The 22,412-nt window shown below is 37.2% G+C and overlaps 2 protein-coding genes across 3 annotated transcripts; one reads left to right on the top strand and one right to left on the bottom strand.

Moving 5' to 3' along the window:
* Positions 1-19: 19 nt before the first annotated feature.
* Positions 20-5,058, bottom strand: LOC144031983 (nucleolin-like). The gene is made up of 12 exons (XM_077539595.1): positions 4,984-5,058; positions 4,186-4,252; positions 3,144-3,215; positions 2,938-3,061; positions 2,687-2,850; positions 2,368-2,494; positions 2,105-2,247; positions 1,743-1,869; positions 1,524-1,657; positions 1,222-1,348; positions 963-1,124; positions 20-829 (listed from the first exon to the last, which is right to left on the bottom strand). Exons 1-12 carry the CDS (start codon positions 4,990-4,992, stop codon positions 814-816), a joined length of 1,272 nt encoding a protein of 423 aa, XP_077395721.1. The 5' UTR covers positions 4,993-5,058; the 3' UTR covers positions 20-813.
* A 450-nt stretch (positions 5,059-5,508) lies between these two features.
* gk5 (glycerol kinase 5) lies at positions 5,509-20,886 on the top strand. 2 transcript variants are annotated; one of them, XM_077538465.1, is made up of 17 exons: positions 5,509-5,719; positions 5,912-6,055; positions 6,132-6,225; positions 7,808-7,883; positions 7,951-8,044; positions 8,370-8,501; positions 9,231-9,306; positions 9,490-9,551; positions 9,632-9,705; positions 11,437-11,497; positions 11,636-11,762; positions 11,852-11,956; positions 13,572-13,666; positions 14,365-14,468; positions 14,542-14,601; positions 14,824-14,957; positions 17,846-20,886. In XM_077538465.1, exons 2-17 carry the CDS (start codon positions 5,930-5,932, stop codon positions 18,007-18,009), a joined length of 1,584 nt encoding a protein of 527 aa, XP_077394591.1. In that variant the 5' UTR covers positions 5,509-5,719; positions 5,912-5,929; the 3' UTR covers positions 18,010-20,886. The 2 variants fall into 2 exon arrangements, with proteins under 2 accessions (XP_077394591.1, XP_077394582.1); XM_077538456.1 differs by having other exon boundaries at positions 5,509-6,055.
* Positions 20,887-22,412: the final 1,526 nt, after the last annotated feature.

The following is a 22,412-nucleotide window of genomic DNA, read 5'->3' as shown; positions in this document are numbered from 1 at the left end:
CATTAAACATTACAGAGAGTCCATAAGGCAAGGCAAGGCAAGTTTATTTGTATAGCACATATTTCATATACAAGAAGGGAACTCAATGTGCTTTACACGAGGAAAGACAACACATTAGCATCAACAAAGAGTAGTTATCATTTAGAGGAAGAAGAGAAAATAAAAGTAGGTTACAAAATTTACTTTAAAAAAAAAAACATACATTGTCAATCGAAGTTTAGTAGGTCATCAATAATCAGCCAATGGAAAACTGTTAAAATTACAGTATCACATCAATTGGTTTTACTAATTATCCCTAGAAGGGATTCTGTGGTAATACTTGGATGAAAATATAACATATGCATGTACACAAACAAAACAATATTTGCTCTTCAAAACATATTTCAAGTCACACAAAATAACCATCCTGATGCCCCCACATAAAAATACATTGCTGCACCTACTTGTTAATTTTATTCATTGTAATTTGTCTTGCACAAGAAAAAGATGCAATTAGATGACAATTGGCGGGAAGGGTTTGGGGTGTCTGAGGGGGTTCCATGAGCACCCAAACTATTTTTTTTTTCTCATAATAAAAATAGCACTGTTTACAATTTTTTATGTACATTTACAGTGCATGTTGGTTTTTAAACAAAGATGTTGCAAGTTCATTTAGACTGGAACACAATTCTCATAAAATCACAAAAAGTATTGGAAGGTCATATTATGTACAGATACTGTATGCAATTTGAGAATCAAATTTCCACACAACTTATTTCCGGCCCAGTTATTTAATTAGCTTCATTTTCCACTTCTTTAACATCTCCTCGCATCCTAACTGCTCCTTGTCCTGAAGAAGAGAAAAAAACCCATCAAAACAAACTCAAAGATGGTTTGAGACGGTTTTCAAAGATAATCATGTCTAATACAAAATGTTCATATAAATGAGTAGTTTTGAATACATTGTGTACACAGTCGGTTACCTGTTCTGTTTACTCCCAGTCGCTAGTGCTCCACCAAACTCTTTTTTTGATTTGGATCTCGCATAACAAACGCTGACTTTGCTTCCATTGATCTCACTGTCCTCCATGGCCTCTTTGGCAGCTGTACACATTTCTTCATTCTCATACTCCACAAATCCAAACCTGATGAAAAACAACAACAACAACAACAACAACAACATAAATGTGTAACAGAGCAGTCTATTTTTTGTTGTGTCATCGCATACTCATTGCAACCTACCCTTTTGACTCTCCTGTCACTTTATCTGTGGCAAGTCTTGCACTGAGACACCCTTCGAAAGCACCTTGAAGAGTCTCTGTGGTTGTGTCGTTGCTAAGTCCTCGTACAATTAGTTTTTTTGGCTCCACTAGGAAAGAAAAAGAGAACGCTAGAGTTCCTGGCGGACAGTGTTGGCGCATATTTAAATTGCAGTTGAAGTGTGCAATTCTAGTTAAGAGCCATTTTCAAATGAAATTAAATTAAACAATGAACTCAATAAATAAAATTAAAAAAACATTTTGAATCTCTAGAATCCCAAATACCTTCTCCAATCGCTGGCCTTACTCTCATTTCACTGAACTCGACTCTGATTGGCCTTTTTAGGACAGTCGCTTTTTTGGTGGTATTTAGGGCTTGTTGAGCATCTGCCACACTGGCAAACTCCACAAAGGCATATCTGTGGGTAATTGTGACATCAGATTTTAACATGCATTTGGAGAGGGAGAGGGAGAGAGACAGAAAGAGAAATAGTGCACACTTACCCTTTTGCTTTGCCATCCTTGTTTGGTATAGTAATAGTGGCAGCTTTCTTATAAACCTTTTTTATGTTAATTTCCTTCACCTTGAAAGGCAGGTTGCTCACAAAGAGTGTGGTGTTTGGAGGAACTTCTAATAAAAAAGTGGGGAAACAACATTTTGGGGGGTATAGACATACACTAGTACACACACAAAGTAAGGTGATGTCCACTTCTACAAGTTTCTGTGGCTCTTCTGTATCTTCTGTTGCAACAAAGTGACCACCGAGATTACAGTGTCAGATTGCCATCAACAGCGATACAGAGACTTAAAAAAAAAAAAAAAAAGTCATTACCTTGACGCAAAAAAGGTACTCCACAGAAATTACCTTTAGTGTCGACATGTTTGTTCTTGTTGCTCACGATTCCGACTGAGTCAATGATGAGAAGCCGGTCTTGGATCTTGGCTCCTTGTTTAATTGCTCTCATTTTACTTGCAACAGCTTCATTTTTAAACTCCAAAAAGGCAATACTGTTGACAAAGACAAACTTCACTCAGTGTCGAGAGCAAAGACATGTATATTATTATTATTATCATTATTTAGTAGTAGTAGTTAGAAGGATTGGGTGGGGGGGGGACAAAAACTCTCACCCTCTGTCTGGGCCGTTAGCCCCATCAGGAAATCTGATTTTAATTGCTTTAGGAAAAACCTCCCGGATGTCTCTCTTTGTTGCATTATAAGGGACATTCTTCAAAAACAAACACTTTGCATCTTTAGCTGAAAAGACAAAAAAAACAATTAATGTTTCTGGACTTTGCATCAGAGACTACTTTTCATCAAATCAGGTTTTGAGGAAGAAAAACAAAATGATCATCCATATTTTTGTTTTAAAACAAATCAACAGCACCCTCTAAAGTTGTTGACACAGAAGCACAACAGTAAGAACTTTTTTTTTTTTTTTTTTTTTACCTTTTTTGTCCGGCTTTGGAGCCTTGACCTTCTTTTTCACATAGTCCACCGTTTTGACCTTTGCTTTAGCCATCGTCAATGGCTGACCAAGAATCATTTCTCCATCCAGTGACAAGGCTTTAGTCAAATCCATGTTCGAGGCCAAATCCATAAATGCATGTTTTCTTAAAACAACAATAACATCATATACTGTAACAACACCATATTAACTAACTTAATGGTCATAAAATTTTAAGTAAAAAGATGCTTACCTGGATTTATCTAATCGGATGTCTTGTACGAGGAGACTTTGTTTCATGAAGAATTTTTCCAGTGAACTATTTATTTCATCAAATGTTCTGGAGTTGTTTAAGTTGCCAACAAAAACACAATAACCTATTAAAAAACAAAAAACAAAAAAAACACATTTCAGAGGCGGTTTGCAGATAGGAAATGTGCCTCTATCTAAAGTCCATACCATCATTGATCAGTTTACTTTTCTTTGGAGGAGAAGTTTCACCAGTCGATTCTGCTTTGCGTTTCTGTTTAACTGAAATGAGTGAAAGTAACAAGATTGAGGGTGTATTGTCTCACTACTAGTACCCTGTAAACGCACACAACTCTATTAAAGCCACCAATAATCACTGACAACAAAGTATGTTAAGCACAGAAACAACAATCAAATGAAAAAAAAAAAAGTAAATATTTTAAAGACATAATTTATTCACATTATAACACGATAAACACATCAAATGTAGACACCAAGATTTCATATGAGACTTTCCCAGCCTCCAAATAAAACTGTACATTAGAGTTCTGACTGAGTACAGCTTGTAAAGTGTACTTTTGGTAACCTGCCAGAAACTGGGGAATGCAGGGTCCGGTTTAAATTCAACTGAATTAACATTCTATCTGTCAGTTTAACTAGCTTGCGCTACAAGATGAATTTTTAAACAAAAGCAGATAGTCCCTGCTATAAAGCCAATCATCAATTTTGAGGAAGTGCATGAAAATAGCGAGCGATATACAATTTCAAGTTACCATCAATTTGATCACATAAATCTGTTCTGTTCTCTTCTCCACATCATCACCACTCTCATCTTCACTCTCTTTTTCCCCATGATACACTGACTTGACCATGTACCTCCTTTTATTCTGACATCCTTTTGAAAATCTTAAAAAGTAGCTTCATTAGTGGCAATTGTTAGGATAGGGTAGAATAGAACAATGAATTTTGCATCTTCTGCTTCTTGTGTCTGAGTCAGCATTTTTATTTTATTTTTGTTTTTGTTGTATTTTTTTTCTTTCAAAACGGTGTAAACTAATAAACCTCAATTCCACGTACAAACTCAAGGAAGGAAATTGTTTGGTTAGAAGCACAGGTTCAATGGACACTTTCATACTTGTACATTATTGTGAATGTTTACTCATTAAGTGACCAACTATTCTTTGCTAAAACTTCATCTGGTAGTTCATCTATTCTTCTGAGGCTAATTGGTATTGGCAGAGTAGTTACTCACTTGTGACAGAAGTGTCGGCAATGTCATTCTTCACAACTTTGCTTGGTGTCTTTTTAGTTGTTGTGCCCTGCGTAACACACGTCAAAAATTAAGTTTTATGACTGCAGTATATGTACAATTTACGGCAGTGATTCCCGTGTGTCATGCTCACAGGAAATGAACCAAATTATTCACTTGGTCTTAAATATTACTACAAATAATGCATCTGTGTGCACCTCTACCTATGCCAGCATCGTATAATGACAATATAATTAAATGCTCTTCCATTAAATAGCAGAAGGTACATATAGACCTGTGTATCCACTTCTTGTGGCATTTATTTTTTTTGATGGTGTGCCTTGTCGATTTTCATTATGTAAAATATGCTACAGTACAAATGTGTGAGTTTAATAAAACCACAAAGACTCATTGTTATATCCGACAAGACTGCAAGAAAATTGCATTTGCAAAGAATAGAGGGGCTTCAATCAGAATGAGTTTACAACTGATTAATTCGTACATTAACTTACAGTAACCGACCGGTTGGACCCCCTAGAGCAGTTTTAACACTTGGATTGTTAGTCCCGCGTTCGACATGTTGTGGTAAAATATAGTAAATTTAATGTGACTGATCTTCTCAACTTGCAAACGAATGAATGAATGCATTAGCAGTATATTCAGCATTCGGTAGTTGATCGGGAAATAGAACAGAAACAATATCGCTATACAAATAAAGCAAACACGTAATAGCCGACTCATCTTTTTTCAGTAAAAGTACAACTTGCCTTCAGGTGAAAAAAACAACTTTTTTTTATTTACCTTCCCCATTTTGTAGCATAAGCGGACACGTGCAGAAGCTAACGTTTCCTACTGCGCGTGCGCAAAACAAGAGGCGTTTACTAATGCTGCATTCGAGGAAAGTCGGAAGTCGGAAATATCAGAGTTGTTTTTCCCAGTTCCGACCTGAAAGCGTTCGAGGCGAACGTAAACAACCAAAATGGTGGATAGTGATAAATTGTTATTTATTTTGGTCCTCAAAACTAATTTTGACGTCTAGAAAACTTACCTTTTAGCAGTTTTGCTTCATTTATAGTTTTAATCTTATTTCATACGCATTCCATACAGTTAAAGTTAAGTAGTTGACCGCATAATTTCATGCAGGGCGAAAGCGGCAATACTGTCACGTACGTTGCGTTATGTGGAGTTATGTTATGTGGATTTATTTACTTTTTTTCTTCCGACTTCGCAAGTGAAATTTCCGAATTTCCCTTACATACCTCCTGGTTTGAATTCGGAAAACTCCGACTTCCGACCATCCTCGAACGCAGCATAACTACGGGTGCCCAAAAGGGCGGGAGACGGGGAGCGTTTGTCGTGTTTTGACTGTTTAGATTAGCATGTTAAAACAACAACACCGACATCTAGCATCAGCAATATAACTTTTTAATGCGTGTCTTTTTGTTTTCTTTTTTAATTAACATAACTTGGTACTTATTTAATTTTGAATATAGACTGATAAATTTGAGCCAGAAAGATTTGGATCCAGTCGCTTAAGGTGCGTTCTTATCTTCTAACTACTAAAATGTCACTTTGAATCTTTTAGGAATTTGTGCAGAGGTTTGGAACTGGGACAGGGTGACAAAGTCCGAAGGTTGCGTCCCTGCTTCAGCGACGCAACACAATTCGGCGATTATTTCACACGCGCGATGGAGTCTTGGCTTAAACGACACTGATGTGACATATGAAGGATAGCCAGTTGCCTCCAATGGGGACTCCGAGGAATGGGATAAAAAAGGAACGATTTGTTTTGTCTGTCGACGTGGGGACGACTTCGATCAGATGTCACGTGTATGACAAGAAGGCAGAAATTCGTGGCTCGTGCCGTGTAGAGGTACAGTAAACACTTTCCTCCGGTTACAGTCACGCTTGACGTTTCATCATGCAATCCTGGTGTATTCTTTATTTAGGCGGTCCTGTTATATCCTGAAGAAGGGCATGTGGAACTTGACCCAGATGCACTGTGGAAAAGCTTCATCTTTGTGGTGAAGGGGGCTGTGAAAGGTACTGTATTCTAATCGCCCACATATGCAGAACCATCACCAAAATTGTGAAGTGTGACTATTTACGTTTACTCCATTTTAAAACGAGTTGTACGTTCTACTTCTCTTTATCAAAATAGGATCTTTATTTTATTTTATTTTCAATACAAACTGTAGATGCAGACACTCAAAAGACAAATATAAAAGTTAAAGTCTTGATTTACGGAGATCTTTTGGGTTTATAAGGCAGAAAAAAAAAATAGCGCCAGAAGTGATGGGAGCATTAATGATGACGTGAGCATTTGAGAAGCAAGATGTTCCCCATCCATGGGAATTGTACAATGTTTGCGAATGTGCTGTTTAAAAAAAAAAAAAAAGCAGCTCTTAGCAATAAAAAATGCAATCTAATAAAAATAGTTGTTGTTGTTGTTTTTTAAACTAGTCATGATTAACTAATTTGGAATTTTTTGTTCGTCGACAATAGCAAAGTTACGGTAACAACATAGATAATTCTTGATTGCAGAAACCGGTCAAAACAAACAAACGTGACACAAGCACAGAAAGAAAACATAATAAAAGATAAAACCACTAATTTGTAGTATTAAAATTTATACAAAGTAGTTACGGGCATTGTTGTAATAGCATGAAGGTCGGCCCAAAATATGTTTGTTTGTAATGTTTGTTTGTTTTGTTTACTGAACATATAAACATAGACAAGTAGCAGAAATGAAAATTTGAAATAAAGTCATAATTTGACATGTAATGTAATTTTTCATCTTCTCAGTCAAAACACTATGTAAGTTTATAAAAGGGAAACTTAGGAGGAAAGTATAGTTTGCACTAGCGATGTTTTTTCTTTTCTGGCAAGTTATCTGTGTAAATGTGTATTGCATACATTTTTAACAATTTTTTTTTTTACTTATTTAGATTGTAGTGTAGTTTGTAACTGTGTCAAAAGTTCAAGAGTTAAAGCCGAACTTCTACTTTTACAAGATTTTTTTTTTCTTGCAATATTATCTGTAGTATACAGAGTATATGAAAACATTTGTTTGTACATTCACCCAAAACCGACTGGATGACACTTCACAGTGCAGATGAATACTTTACCGAGACATACTGCGTATTGTGTGCAGGCAACTTGATACTTTATGAAGGAAAAATACATTGAATGTTGTTGAAAGGCCAAGTGAGGTCAGTCCCCTGATCTCCACCCAACAGAGCACGCCTTTCACTTAACCGAATATAATGCAGTAAACAAGCAGCAGGAAATAAAAGTAGCATCTCCAGAGAGGAAAAAAAAAAAAAAAATGTGGTGATGTCATTGGGCTCCATACTTCAGACAATCATTGATTTGCCCGAGATTTACGGCAAAGTATTATTCATGGGAAATAATGGTTATCTGTATTTTACATTTTTATTAAAATAAGAGTAACCAACTTAATTATTTTCAACTCCATTTTGGTGCTGTATGAAGTAAAACACGAGAGCTCTTCCATTGTCCAAATATTTCTGGAACAAACTATAAATGTTTAAAAAATTAGCCCCACACTGAAATTGTGAATTGAATGTTCAGCTTTTACAGAAGTCTTGTTTGCACAATGTAGATGCCGGTGTCCAAATGCATCAGATGGAAGCTCTGGGCATCTCTACTCAGCGAGCTACTTTCACAACGTGGGACAGGTGATATGATCTGAGAATTTATGCAATACTCACAGCCTCATGTATTTACTTCCTTTTCCTTTCACAGGAGAACTGGCGTTCCGTTCCACAATTTCATCAGCTGGCAGGACCAGAGAGCAGCAGACATGGTAACATCCTGGAACAGATCATGCACCTTGAAAGTGAGTCTCATTCTGTATTGCTGTTTTGAATCTGTAATTTTTTTTTTAATCAAAAACTGGAGAGTCCACTAGATTATAGTGTAACAAGTCAATTTTTTGTCTTCTCAGTATGAGCATTATGCAAGTTGAAAAGAGGGAAACTTTTTTTTTCCTGCTGTTTTTATGCTATTCTGCCACGTTATCAAGAGGTATTTTGTATAGGTTGTATTAAAAGTAGTTGAATTAGTACTACTACTTTTAACAGCCTCTCTTATTTTTATTTATTTTTTAATCAAGTATATGTACCTGTAATCAGGTGAAGTACTTTTGCCACCTCTGCCTTCAGGCAATCCACGGCGTGATGAAAGTGCTGCACTTTGTGACCAGGCAAAAGCGGTCACTTGCAGCCAGTCTGATTGTCTTCTCCACTCAACACGTCACCTTCCGCCTTGCTTGGGCCCTCAAACACTGCAGACAGGTGAGTGAGTGCACGAGAGAGTTGAAATGACACAATGCATTAATAGGAATAAGCGGTCAAGAAAATGGATGGATGGATATATATATATATATATATATATATATATATATATATATATATATATATATATATATATATATACTCACATACTATAGTATAGGACATAGTCAATATAAGACCCAGTTTAAGCACAACTAAGCCATACCTGCCTAGGGGTGAATGGTATTCTTACAACTTAAAATTACAGTTGACTCCTGCATATTCACAGTTCAGCAACCACGGGTTCTCATACTTGCAGATCTTTTTTTTTTTTTTTCTATTTCTCAATGTTTTTTCATATTTTCAATTTTTCTAGTTTTTCCAGCTTTATTTTTTCTTCACCATTTCACCCAGGTTGTTGTGGAAAATGTATATAGAATGTTCATCAGTGTGTTTTTTTTTTTTTTTTTTTTTTTTTTTTTAATGATTCTTTTTTGGGTTTGTTTAATTAAAAAAAAAAAAAAAAGCGGGTGGGAATAAAAAAAAAAAAAAAAGAGGGAGGGGCAAATCAAAGTGACACCTTTTGCCCACCCATGGGTTATCATTACAACAATTGAGGTTGTTTCTATAACGGCAAGTAAATATTGATGTAACTGGAAATGCATATAAAATGCCATTTACTGTACAATGTACATAAATATATTCAGTGTTGGTGCTTTTTTTTTTTTTTTTTTTTTTTTTTCTTCTTAGGTTGCTCAAGCTGTGGCCGAAGGCAACTGCTGCTTTGGAACAATTGACACCTGGCTCTTGTTCAAACTCACAAATGGTAGGCTTGTTATTTTCATATCATTTTCATGTGAGACCCAACCCTGTGACAAAATCCAAGCTAAATGTGTGCAACAAGTTGCATAATACAGAAAACATCCAATCCCTAATTTCTTAACAACTGTATTAAATGTTAACTGGAAAAGGAGCAATCTTCTCTTATGTGTCATCTGATCTCTCTCAGGAATGATTCATGCCACAGACTACTCAAATGCAAGTTCAACGGGGATTTTTGACTCCTATCAGGTCTGGTGTATACTGTCATGTCCTATTTAAATTTTTGCATGGAGTTGTTTTGTATCCTGTGGCTTGTTCTCTATTCACAGATGTGTTGGAGCCAGATATTATGCTCTCTGGTCTCCCTGCCGCTCTCTATTTTCCCCAAAGTAGAAAATACAGGGTGAGTAAATTCACTTCACGGTCACTGGGCATGACGTTTCAGTACACCTGCGCATCTAATCAGATCCACCCATCCGTCAGTTCTCGTCCAGGGCGAAGCAGAAGTGTATCCCAGGTGACTCTGGGGAAAGACAGACCACACCCTGGATGGGTCACCAGACAATAATCGGGCACATAGACAGACAAGCATTCTCACTGACATTTGCAGCTACAGTGACTGAGCAGAAATTGATCCCACGCTGGCTGCACAAGTCAGTCATGTGTACCAACTACAACAGCACTCGTGACCACTAATGAGATCCAAAACAAAAATGCTGTCTTTACAAGGATAATAATAGTCCATTTTCAGTGTAATTAACTTCAGCTACATGACAGTTAAGTCAACATATTTGAAGAAGCAATCAATATGATGCAGTGAACTTCTATCCATTTGGAAACTATAGCCACAATAATAAATGGAAGTTAATCTAATACCCCTGTCAGTGTATATAAAAACTGACCTTGATGAACTTTTCATGTCAAATTTTCTTATTCATCCAGCTTTGGTGTTGGACATCATTACATTGTGTAACTAATGTTGTGGTGGTGTATATCTTGCCAGTTTCCCACAAATGCTACTCACAAAAAGTTAGGCATATTTACTGTAGCTTTAAAGTACACAATAACCTTACAAGTGACCTTTCTCCACTATATGCAAAATGTCACTTGCACTAAACCTGGAAAATATTGACTTCCTTCCTTTCCATGGACAAGAAGGAAGTGCTTTTGCATCCGGATGAATGCGGAAGTAGCTGGCACATAAACCAGATTTCACCTTTTTACATTTTTGAAAGCCTCATGTCCAACTACTCAAATGTTTTCGTACTTTTTGTACATCTTGCTGTTCTCCGACAAGGAGATGAATGGGGAAAAAATCACAACAGGTGTTTAAAACATGGAAATTTCCATGGATGCACACTTGTATGCCTTTCTGTTACAAGTTGTGCTAAAAGTATTGAAACTTTAACCCTATAAAGCCATAAAATATATGAGAGAAAATACTGATTCTTTTTAAATACTGTATTTATTGGTCCTTTTGAACATTTAAAAAAAAAATCAACTTTCACAGATGACTTGATTTGTGTCATATTTGATACATCCAGTCACAATGATTTAAATTCGTACATTTATAACTGTCAAAAATACAATGATAATAATAAACCGACATCAAACATTAGTATGATTAGTTTGATATATTAGTATTTGCCAATATTAATAAGTATAAGTGTCTCTCCTAATTGGGGCAATCTTGCAAGGTCCCTGGAAAAGCCGTCAGCTGAGTGATATTGCCCTCTAATGGATAATTTGTGCAATGCATATGTCAGCTCTGGGGAAAGAAAATACTCATGAAATAGAAAGGCTCAAAATGTATTGAACTGTATTTAAATTTGGCTTTATAGGGTTCAACAGTTGGATGTGCATTTAAAAGTTAGAGAAGGTCAAATTCAGTTCACCTGCAAATCTTTTAGTGCATTTTGGGCGCGTCCTGAAATTTCATATGAAAGCCAAATATCCTTGACTTTTTGTACGTGGTGTAATTTATGCTTACCACAGTCGAAGGACCGAGGAAGTGAAAACAAAACCTGTACATGTTATCACAACTGTAAAGCTACATAGCTCAGTACAGTAAAATTGTTCTTGTTAGTAGCGTGAGTTGATGTGTGTTTGCTTTTCCTCTCCTGTTCCACTCCAGGCATGAATTTGGTTCCACTGACCCGTCCATCTTTGGAGTGTCCATTCCCATCATGTCAGTGGTGAGTTGGCGTCACACCCTTTCTTATCTTTGTCACTATGACACGACTTGTCCTATGTGTGTCTTTATTGCTCTCGTTATGTTGCTGTCTTGCCAATCATCAACGCATTACAGTATTATGAACTCCTTCATGTTGTAGATGGCGGATCAACAGGCTGCCATGTTTGGAGAGTGCTGCTACAATGTGGGTGATGTGAAGATCACCATGGGAACAGGTACCTTCATGGACATCAACACCGGCAGCACACCTCACACATCCGTAAATGGTAAAGACACAAAAACAATCCCGTGCAATACATGCATACTGTATGTTCATGCTAGGTCTGTGACGAGCATGTGTGGGTCTTCTCTGTAGGTCTCTATCCGCTGGTGGGGTGGAAGATTGGGCCGGAAGTGGTTTATCTGGCTGAGGGTAACGCAGCCGATACTGGCACCGCCATCAAATGGGCTCAGGCGCTTGGTGAGTGACCACAAAATTGGAAATTACAGTCATCGCAGGAAATAGGCACTGAGCCCTGTTGTGGGGGGGATGGAATTGACAACTCTCAAAACTATATTGCCACAAACCATAATATCAAAGCTGTCACTTACATGACCCTTCAAAAGAAATGGCTTGACTGCTTTTTGATAAATGACAGTGTACGTGTATCGTGTACAGGCAGTGAAAACTCCCATAACATCTTCTGCTAACATTTTAGGCTAAATTTAGCTTTTGCACCATCTTGTGTCATCTGGCATTTTAGAAAATAATAAAAAGAGTTTTGGGGGAAAATAGGAAAATCCATTAATAGCGAACGGTGAATACGATTATACTGTACGTATACACTAATTGATGTGTTGATAAAAGCTTGCTATTTAGAAATGGAGGCTCTTATAAATGCAAAAAGGGGAACCCCGCCCTTTTGTCTTTTATATTTACTTCCGATTGGTAAGGCAGCAGATACTGGTCAGGTGTTACAATACTTTGGTCCATACAGCATATAATAAAGGACAGCCTCTGTCCCAAAATACCGATATTAGCTTTCAAGGTTATTAACATCAGATTTGACTACTACGTCAGGCAGTGTGGGTTCGTGATGGTGGAGTACTACTTTGGGTTAGGTCATCACCATAGGAGTGAATTGTGTTTCCTGGTAGCGCTGTTCTAACCTCAAGCCGTGTCCAAATAGCACGGTTGTCATGGCAAATGAATGCCATCATGCTGCACTAATATTAGGCGTCCTAATTGTGATGACATTCCGGACAAACCACTTTTGTCATTCCCAGACATGAAACTTTCTCAGGCACATTGCGTACGATACGCACACAAGTCAAGATGTTTGCCATTTTGCTTGGCTTGTGGTCAAAAATAGATACTAGATGCCCTTTATAAGATAATGCTTTTGTTATAGATAAATGAATATGTTGCCAAACGTGATCAAAACAATGACCTTATAATCAAGGTATGTTCCAAACAGTGATTTTGAATTGTTTGCGTCACCTAGGGCTGTACAATTAATTGGAATACAACTACAATTTCAATTATTACACTCCACAATTACAAAATCAGCATAATTGTTAAAAAAAAAAAGGTTATTAATACAAATTTTTGAGTTGTTTAAATTTATACATTTGCACCTTTTTTTAAATTTTAAAAATAACTATTTAAATACATTTAGTTTCATCCAAAAGGATCTTGCATAATAATAGTGTTTCAAACTATTTTATTTGTGTTAATAGTTTTTATTTGGTTTTTTTACATTTAAACATTTTCTTGTTTTGTACCAAAAAAATAAATGATCATCCTACAGCACAGTGCACATACTGCACTCCATTTTTTTGCCAACATAAATAAATATATATTATTATAAATTCTGTTTGGTCCAAAAGGAACTCACATAATTATAGTGTTTCTATTTTTTTTTAAATTGGTCTTAATATTTTTAAATGTGTAACTATTTTCTTGTTTTGTACCAAAAAAATAAATGATTGTCCTACTGCATAGTGTACAAGCCGCAATCCAACTTCAGGTTTTTGCCAACATAAATGAATAAATAAATATACAATGCGACGTCTGTTTTCATTTTTCTTCTCAGATCTCTTCTCTGACGTGGAGCATACCAGCCGTATGGCGTACAGCGTGAGTGACTCGAATGGTGTGTGTTTCGTCCCGTCTTTCAGCGGCCTGCAGGTACGAGCACTAGGGCTGCACGATATTGGAAAAACATGCGATATGCGATATACTTGCTGAACATAGCGATATCGATATTATTGCGATATTTAACATTTACCTAAAGAAATTACATTTTTATTACCTAATGAAAGAAAAACATTTTTCATGGGGCAAAATAAGCAACCTTCATGTAATCTTAGTTCATTAATTGTAATTATGTCTTGATCATTTTCAACTATTGAATGGCGATGCACATTTTAGTTAGCATTTGACTGGTCAAATTCATATAAAAAGCATGAAATTCCATATAAAACTTATTGCGTGCCTTTGCGATATGCATATTGCAAGGGCCAATATCGCGATATCGATATTTTTTCGATATATTGTGCAGCCCTAACGAGCACAATTTACACGTGAGAACATTTGCTTGAAGGCAAACATTTCATTTAACGCAAGATATTTTGCATGCCTGATCATAGGTTCTCATATCCAGCTTTTCAATCCATTTGTCCTTCTAACATCTTTTCTGGTCTTTTTGTTTTCTCTGCTACCTTTCTGAAGTGGCCTTTGTAAGTGCGCATCGTCAATATTAATATCTAAAGTACTGTATTGTTAGCAGATACAAGAAAATGCATTAGCTGTGTGTGGTATTATTCACTAAAGAGTCATATCAGTCGATTCATGTTTTCTGTTTATGTGACATTATATGTGCAAAGGCTCCTCTGAACGACCCGAAAGCTTGTGCTTCCTTCATGGGCCTCAAACCTTCTACCACTAAATGTCACTTGGTCCGTGCCATTCTGGAGTCCATTGCCTTCAGGTCAGTCTGTTTGAGGAGCCACGCGGTTTTGTGTTGAACAGACCCAACATTCTCTCTCGTGTGTTTCTCACAGAAACAAGCAGCTTTACGAAACGATGCAAAGAGAAACAAACATTCCCATTACAAAGATCAGGTAGAGTTCTTTTATGGCGCCTCCCGCTCATTCCATCTCACGAGCCGATATCCCGTCAACAGGTTTGGATCAGCGCCAGAAAACGGGGTGTGCCAGAGTTGCGGCTCTGTGAATGTAGATTGGATTTCTACTGGCAATGAATTATGGCTGTGTTTCTCTGATTACAGCACAGTGCAACCGCAGTGTGGCTGAGTGCATTTTCCCTTTCTGTTTGCCTCTCAGGGTGGATGGTGGGGTTTCCTCCAATGATTTCATCATGCAGCTCACTGCAGACCTGTTTGGTCGGAAGATCGAACGATGCCGGCACCATGAAATGTCCTGCTTGGGGGCTGCCTTTGTAGCCGGACTCGGTGTTGGTAAGTTAGCGGGGTTGTCATTGTAAAAGGTTATTCTTCAACAAGGAACATTGATATTAGACATCCAAAATATTCGCAGTATGACTGAATTCATACTAATAGGTAGGGCTGTGCGATTAATCAAAATTCAATTGCAATTGCAATTATTACACTCCACCATTACAAAATCAGTAACCTTGCTCTCAAGATGAATTCTCACAGTATTTGTGAGTTCACAAACTCCAGAGAATACATCTTGTATCGCTCCCGCTGATAACCACCGTTCAGTAACAGAGCGACATTGTGTTTGGGGGCGGGATATGCACCTGTCTGTGACGAAACCAGGAAGCCAGCACCGACACCGGAGCTAATAAACAAACTTAAGATGGACGAATGGACGCTACAATTAATTCTATTCTCGCGGAATTACTCACTGTTTCCTTGTTGAACAGTGAGAGGCGCTTCATGCATTTCTCGCTGCTAAGATGTTCGTGCTCCCCCCACCCCCACCCCCCTCCCTTCGGCAAGAACGAAGACGAAATTTTCACTAGTGTTGTTCCGATACCGTTTTTTGGCCCCCGATACCGATTCTGATACCCAGCTTATACACGATATCGATACACGATATCGATACACGATATCGATACACGATACCATACCGATGCCTAAGGTTTTTTTTTCCTCAACATGAAAAAGCTGTCCTTCCATTGGTTCAGAGCATTCAAGGGCCAATAGGATATCTTAGATGGGCATGCAGTGAACATGTCACATACCAGTGAATGTCGTGCACGAGCAAGACACAAGATGCTGCATCCAAAGTCCTATATTAGTGTTGGAATTAATGGTATCGGCATGTTACTTGTGAGTACTCACCGATACCAATACCACGGTTTTAATGCAGTATCGGCGCCTCTGCCGATACCAGTATCGGTATCGGAACAACACTAATATTCACCCATGGCTGTGATTGGTTATAACAAACGTGTAGAATGCCGCATCGTCCAATCAGCTCATATTATTGTACAGAATGTCCCGCCTTTCCCGACCAAATTACTGTGGAGAGGGACCAGATGGATATTGCGGGGAACTCACTTGAGTGACGCGCTATTGCCAGGTTACAAAAACAGCATAATCGTTAAAAAAATAAAAAATAAAATAAATAAATAAATATTAATATAATTTTTTGAGTTTTTTAAATTCATACAATTGCACCTTTTTTTAAATTAACTAAATTAAATTAACTAAACTAAATTAATTTATTAAAACTAATTTGAATAAATTTTGTTTCATCCAAAAAGAACTTGCATAATTATAGTGTTTCAAAAAAATGTATTTGTCTTAATATTTTTATATCTGTTTTTTACATTTAAACGCTTTCTTGTTTTGTACCAACATAAATAAATATCTTATTATAAACTATTTTTTGTCCAAAAGGTACTTACATAATTATAGTGTTTCTATTTTTGAATTGGTATTAATATTATTAAATGTGTAAACGTTTTCCTGTTTTGTACCAAAAAATAAATGATCATCCTACTGCACAGTGCATAAGCTGTTCTCCTTCAAGTTTTTGCCTACATCATAAATAAATAAATAAATATTTTTATAAATACTAATTATTATAAATTCTGTTTGGTCTAAAAGGAACTTATATATTATACTGTTTCTATTTTTTTTAAATTGGTCTTAATATTTTTAAATACATAAAGGAACACAAGACTTATGAAAAACTAACTAGCTATTCTATGAAATGGATCATTTCAACTCTTCCCTCAAAAAAATGCCAATTTATGTTGAGCAATTGTGATTTTATAGCAATTTTTATGAATATTTTTGCATCAAGTACTGTATCGGGCATTTCGGACAGTCACGTGATCATCGTGACGTATCATGTGCGTAAAATACACATTGAATGAATGACAACAAAGAGACTCACGAGGAATTATCGCGTCCCACGGTGGACATCAAAGGTGGAATTTCGCCTTAGAATAAAGAAGCACGTCTTCAAAAGCAGTACAGCAATGGAGGACACGCCAAAGATTTGTTTCCAACCAAAAGCTGGAAAAAAACTGGCACATCCAGCCGTCGGCGAGTCCAAGTGGACGGTAAACATCCGGGTGCTCTGCTAGGCTAAGCTACATGTCGTGTGCTCAGCACAGCTTTAGCGCACATTAAGAATGCCGCACCCTCACACGGAATGACATGAAACCGGACGTGTTGAGGACTTTACTCTGAACAGTATTTGGGATCCAAGAGCAATGTATGCACGGGATACGTCATCACGATCACATAACGAGGACCATGGCGTCCCACACCGTACGATCGAATTTGGACACTTAATCGGTTTAAACTAAAATTCAGGGAATGAGATGCCAAAGATATTTGTACTTTTATTCTTTGTACACAATGCCTAATCCAATACTGGAAAATAAATAATAAGGCTTGTGTTGCTTTAAAATGTTTTCTTGTTTTGTACCAAACAAAAATACCGGTAATCGTGATTTAAATTATTGTCAAAATAATCGCGATTATCATTTCTTCCATAATCGAGCAGCACTACTAATAGGCTACGTGCAGTTGTAACTGAGTGTAAATGTTTAGAGTGGCACTTTGTGTACATGAGTGCAGCAAAGAGGCTGTTAAATGAGCACGAAGGCAGATAAGATGAGAGAGAGTTGCATTTCAAGGTCAATTTGTATTCCGTCTCTTTCACACGGGTAAGTACGACCTATCCCAGCTGACTTGATAGGAAAGAGGCGGGGCTCAATGCAGACAGACAAACTAGCATTCACACTCCCAGTCTGCAATTTATCTGTATTCTGGTGGCAGCATGATCCTTCCATTGTCATCCTTGAAATGAGCATGTCCATTGTCCAAGCTCCCCTTCTCATCTTCTCCTGTCCGTGCAGGTTACTGGCAAAACTGTGACGAGCTGAAGAAGCTGCACAGCGCAGGAGATGTATTTTGCCCTAAAGGTGCACGCGGTGACTGTGCTGGTTCTGAGTACGTGCACCATCTCCAGAGGTGGGAGAGGGCTCTCCAACGTTCCATGTATTGGTATAAGCAACCATGACACGGGATCTTCTCACACAACAAAAGAGACTGAAACCTGATTCGCTTTTTGAAGAACACTGATTGTGCCCTACCATTATGTCTGGCATACTTGAAAACACGAGATTTGGCCATTTGGCTGCACAGACCACGCATGAAATGTTTGTCTCATAAAGATGGGATTTCTCCTCAGGTGACAGTATTTGATCAAAATGGACCCCATGTATTTTCCCATACGAGGGCTCTAATAATAGGAGGCACTTTTCTGTCCGAACTTTCCAAAGGCCCAGACATAACATGGGGAAGAAAAATTGGCCACAATATCAATATAATATGCGCCCAAGATGCTAATTTGTGTGCACAAAATCCAGCATTGTAACCCCAATATGCTTAATTGTTGCCAAAAAAGCTATATTGTGCACATAAATCAAATGGAGCACACCTTCACTATAGAAATTCCAAAACATGATGTTCTCTACCTTAGAAGAAGGTGTGCTTGATGTATTTTCCCAACTGTCCAGGTATGATATGTTCATTTGTGTTTTGTGTGCATTTACTTACTTTGTGGCCGCAATCTACACAACCCCACACCCTCTTATAAGCCATGTAAGACGATTCACACCGTGTTCCCTTTGAATTTCATCAGTCTGGCCACTTTGTAAGATCAATGTGAATTTTTGTAGCCATTGCTACAGGAGGCTCACATCAAAGCATATATGTAATTATGCAAATTTGAAAATAACCCCTCTAGTCTTTCCACTTGTGACCACTGACAAGAATGCAGAAAAGCTCAAATGTTGGTCAAAGGTGTTTACGTTTTGCTCTACTAATAATGATTTCTTCTGGTGTCTTTTGTCTGCAAGCTTTGATAGATCCTGGGTTGAGTGGGATTGAGGCCAGTATGGAAAGTCATTTAAGACCAGTGTACTATTACCCTCTTTGATTGCACTAGTAAGACAATTTGGGGAAACAGTAATAGAATTTTTTTTTTTTTCCTTTTCTACAACTGACTTCTCTTCATGGAAGAAATACACGTTACTAGTAGTGTTGTTCCAATACCAATACAGTGGTACCTCTACTTACGAAATTAATTGGTTCTGGAAGAAAGTTCTTAAGTAGAAAATTTTGTTAGTAGAGACGCATTTTCCATGTAAATGCCCTAATCCGTTCCAAGCCTCCCAAAATTCAGACATAAATGTTTTATAAAGCATAAAAATACATCAAAACATGTAACAAATACATGTTTCAATTAGATTATTGCACAATAAATGAGAGTTGTGCATAATGTAAAAAACAAAGAATAGAGTAAAGAATAAAAATGATGGTCATTTACCTTTTTAACTGCTGTCCTCATCGTTTTTTGCCCTCTTTGGTTCATGTTCTCTCTCAGAAGTGTTTTTGTTTTGTTTTTTTGCCTAGTGTTTTGAAAAGAACTGATCTATGGATGTTTGCTTTTTTTTTTTTTTTTTTTGCTTTTTTTTTTTTTTAAAACAATCCTTCGGAAATGTCCAAGACAAACATCATCTTAGTGAGCAAACGCCCGACTGGTGAACCCTTTTTTGGGCGATTCTTTTAAACAAATTCTGAAACTTCATGGAAACTTCCGGTATGACGAGGCATCGTTTTCAAAAAAAAAAAAAGGCCCGTCTCGTCGCAATTAAAAACTTACTGTGCCTTCATCAATCACCAATTGTTTGAATTTTTGCACAAATTCGTTGGCCGTTAGTTCATACATTTACGAAAAACTCGGAACACCTCATGGGCCGCGGGATGAATGAAGAGGACGCTGTATAGACACCGATCTAGTATACGCTCATAGATACCTATGGTAGGAAATAGCCATAGCCGAAAGTATGCTGCGTTCGGTAATGTATTTTTACCTTTCGTATCTAGAAATTTCTTTCGTAACAAGAGGCAATATTTTCCCGTTGAGGCGTTTCGTAACTCGAAAATTTCGTATGAAGAGACGTTCGTAAGTAGAGGTTCCATTGTACTGGTATCGGCAGAGGTGCTGATACTGCATTAAAACCGTGGTATTGGTATCGGTGAGTACTCACAAGTAACATGCCGATACCATTAATTCCAACACTAACATAGGATTTTGGATGCAGCATCTTGTGTCTTGCTCGTGCACAACATTCACTGATAGGTGACATGTTCACTGCATGCCGATCTAAGATATCCTATTGGCCCTTGAAAGCTCTGAACCAATGGCAAGACAGCATTTTCATGTTGAGGGAAAAAAAACTTAGGTATCGGTATGGTATCGGTATCTGCCGATACTGCAAAGCTGGGTATTGGGGGCCAAAAAAACGGTATCGGAACAACACTAGATACTTGTGGCGCAAAAGTGTGCACTCGTTGGCAGCAGGCAAATAGTGGCACTAGTAGTGGGGAAAGATACTAGTAAGACAGTCATTTTATTAGTGCACTGAATTGTCTTGACTAGTGAGAACAATGAGTGTACTAGTACACCTTCGACCTTAAGATGAATATGGAATAAATGCTCCAACTGCTTGCCATAGATCATCACAACATGTAAAAGAATTTGCTATTTCTGGTTGTAATGGACCCAAACCTGCCAATTAATCACATATTGACCAGAAGGCTCAGCATAGTGACGGAAGCTATTTCCTGCCATTTGTTAATAATTGAACAGCAGAATGTGACTCTTCATACGTGCGCGTTGCCAGAGGTTGGGGCCGCTCGCTGGAGCGTCTGCGCTTGGCTGTGTTATTGTGCTCTCAAACGCAACAAGCAAGCCTGACACTGACCTCGCACAACCTCGCAGACGCACTACTCGGTACTTGTCTCATTTTGTTTGCTTTTTACATTGAAGTCCAACAACAGAAAATGTTGTTACTACATGTTTCATACTAAATAAAGGATTTTGCATTCACATTTTTATGATGCACTATAGGGGTGTGAATTGCCTAGTACCTGACGATTCGATTCGTATCACGATTCACAGGTCACGATTTGATTCGATACCGATTAATCCCGATACGAATGGTCACGATTAGATACCGATTAATCCCGATACGAATTTATAAGTCGATTGTTGCGATTTTTTTTCATTCATATTTAGAAAATACTAATCAGTAAGCTTGTAGAGTGTAAGATTTATATGAAAATGTATTATTTATTTATCTGAAATTTCAGTCTTATAGAGGTTGTAATCTGTTTCATGTTTGAACAGCATTAAAATAAAAATATTAAGGCTTAATGTGCCGTTCATATAACATTCTTCCATGCTCAAGGTGTGAATCCTAAAAAAAAAAAAAAAAAAAAAAAAAAAAAAAAAATCGATTCTGCCGATTATTGAATCGATTCGAGAATCGCGCGATGTAGTATCGCGATATATCGGCGAATCGATTTTTTTTTTTTAACACCCCTAATGCACTATAACCAGATGAGCTGCTGTATAGACTGAAAATAACATTTACCTCACACACAAAAAAACTTACACGCAAAGAAAAAACCTCAAACCCAATAAATTATTATAACAAGCTCAGCACGTTCACGCCACACAAACACATAAAAACATTACAAAAAAGGGGGGGAGCTTTTACATTCACCAAAAACAAATCTTACATTCACCAACAAAAACTAGTGCATGTTCAATAAAAACTAATAGTCAACAATAAAAATATGCCAAACAAAAAACAGACAAGAAAAATCTCATATATGTCACCAAAAAATATGACACACACACACACACACAAAATGTTCACATGCAAAAAAAGCCTCACACACCAAAATCTGAATTTGCGCTAAAGAAAGCAACCAAAAACTCACATCACACCAACTCACTCAATAAAAAAAGAACTCTAAAACTCAACCCAAAAATGCACATCAGTAGAGCTCTTGCATTCACTAAATAACACACACACACCAAAGAAACATACACATCAATAAAAACACACACAATTCAAAAACTCATTCTCAAGAAAAAATAACTAATAATAACTAAACAAAAAAACAAAGATTCCCAAAAAAACTGTTACCAAAAAACTATCACTCAGCAAAACTCACCAAACAATATCTCACCCAAAATTCATACCTAGAAAAAAAAAATACTCTCATGCGCAACAAAAAGAACACACACACAATAAGCTCTGTCACCACAAACCTCACTCTTCACCCTCCCACCCCAAAAGACCTCACAAAAAAAAACTCACAGAGACTCAAACATACCCAAAACATGTTGCGTGCAAAAAAACAAACAAACAAAAAAAAAAACACAACACTGGGCAAAATCCTCTCACACAAAAATTGCTTTCTGGCACATTGAAACAACTTTCCCACAATTTTTTGCCATCATTATAGTTGAGCCAACGCTAATAGCAAAGCTTCTTTTCTTTTTCTTTTTTCTTTTTCTTTTTTTCCCCCCTAATTGACTAATGCTGCATTCGAGGAAAGTGG

Source organism: Festucalex cinctus, chromosome 1 (genome assembly GCF_051991245.1).
Source record: "Festucalex cinctus isolate MCC-2025b chromosome 1, RoL_Fcin_1.0, whole genome shotgun sequence".
NCBI lineage: Eukaryota > Metazoa > Chordata > Actinopteri > Syngnathiformes > Syngnathidae > Festucalex > Festucalex cinctus.
The sequence above is the reverse complement of the archived record's forward strand: the minus strand, read 5'-3'. Positions and strand labels throughout refer to the sequence as shown.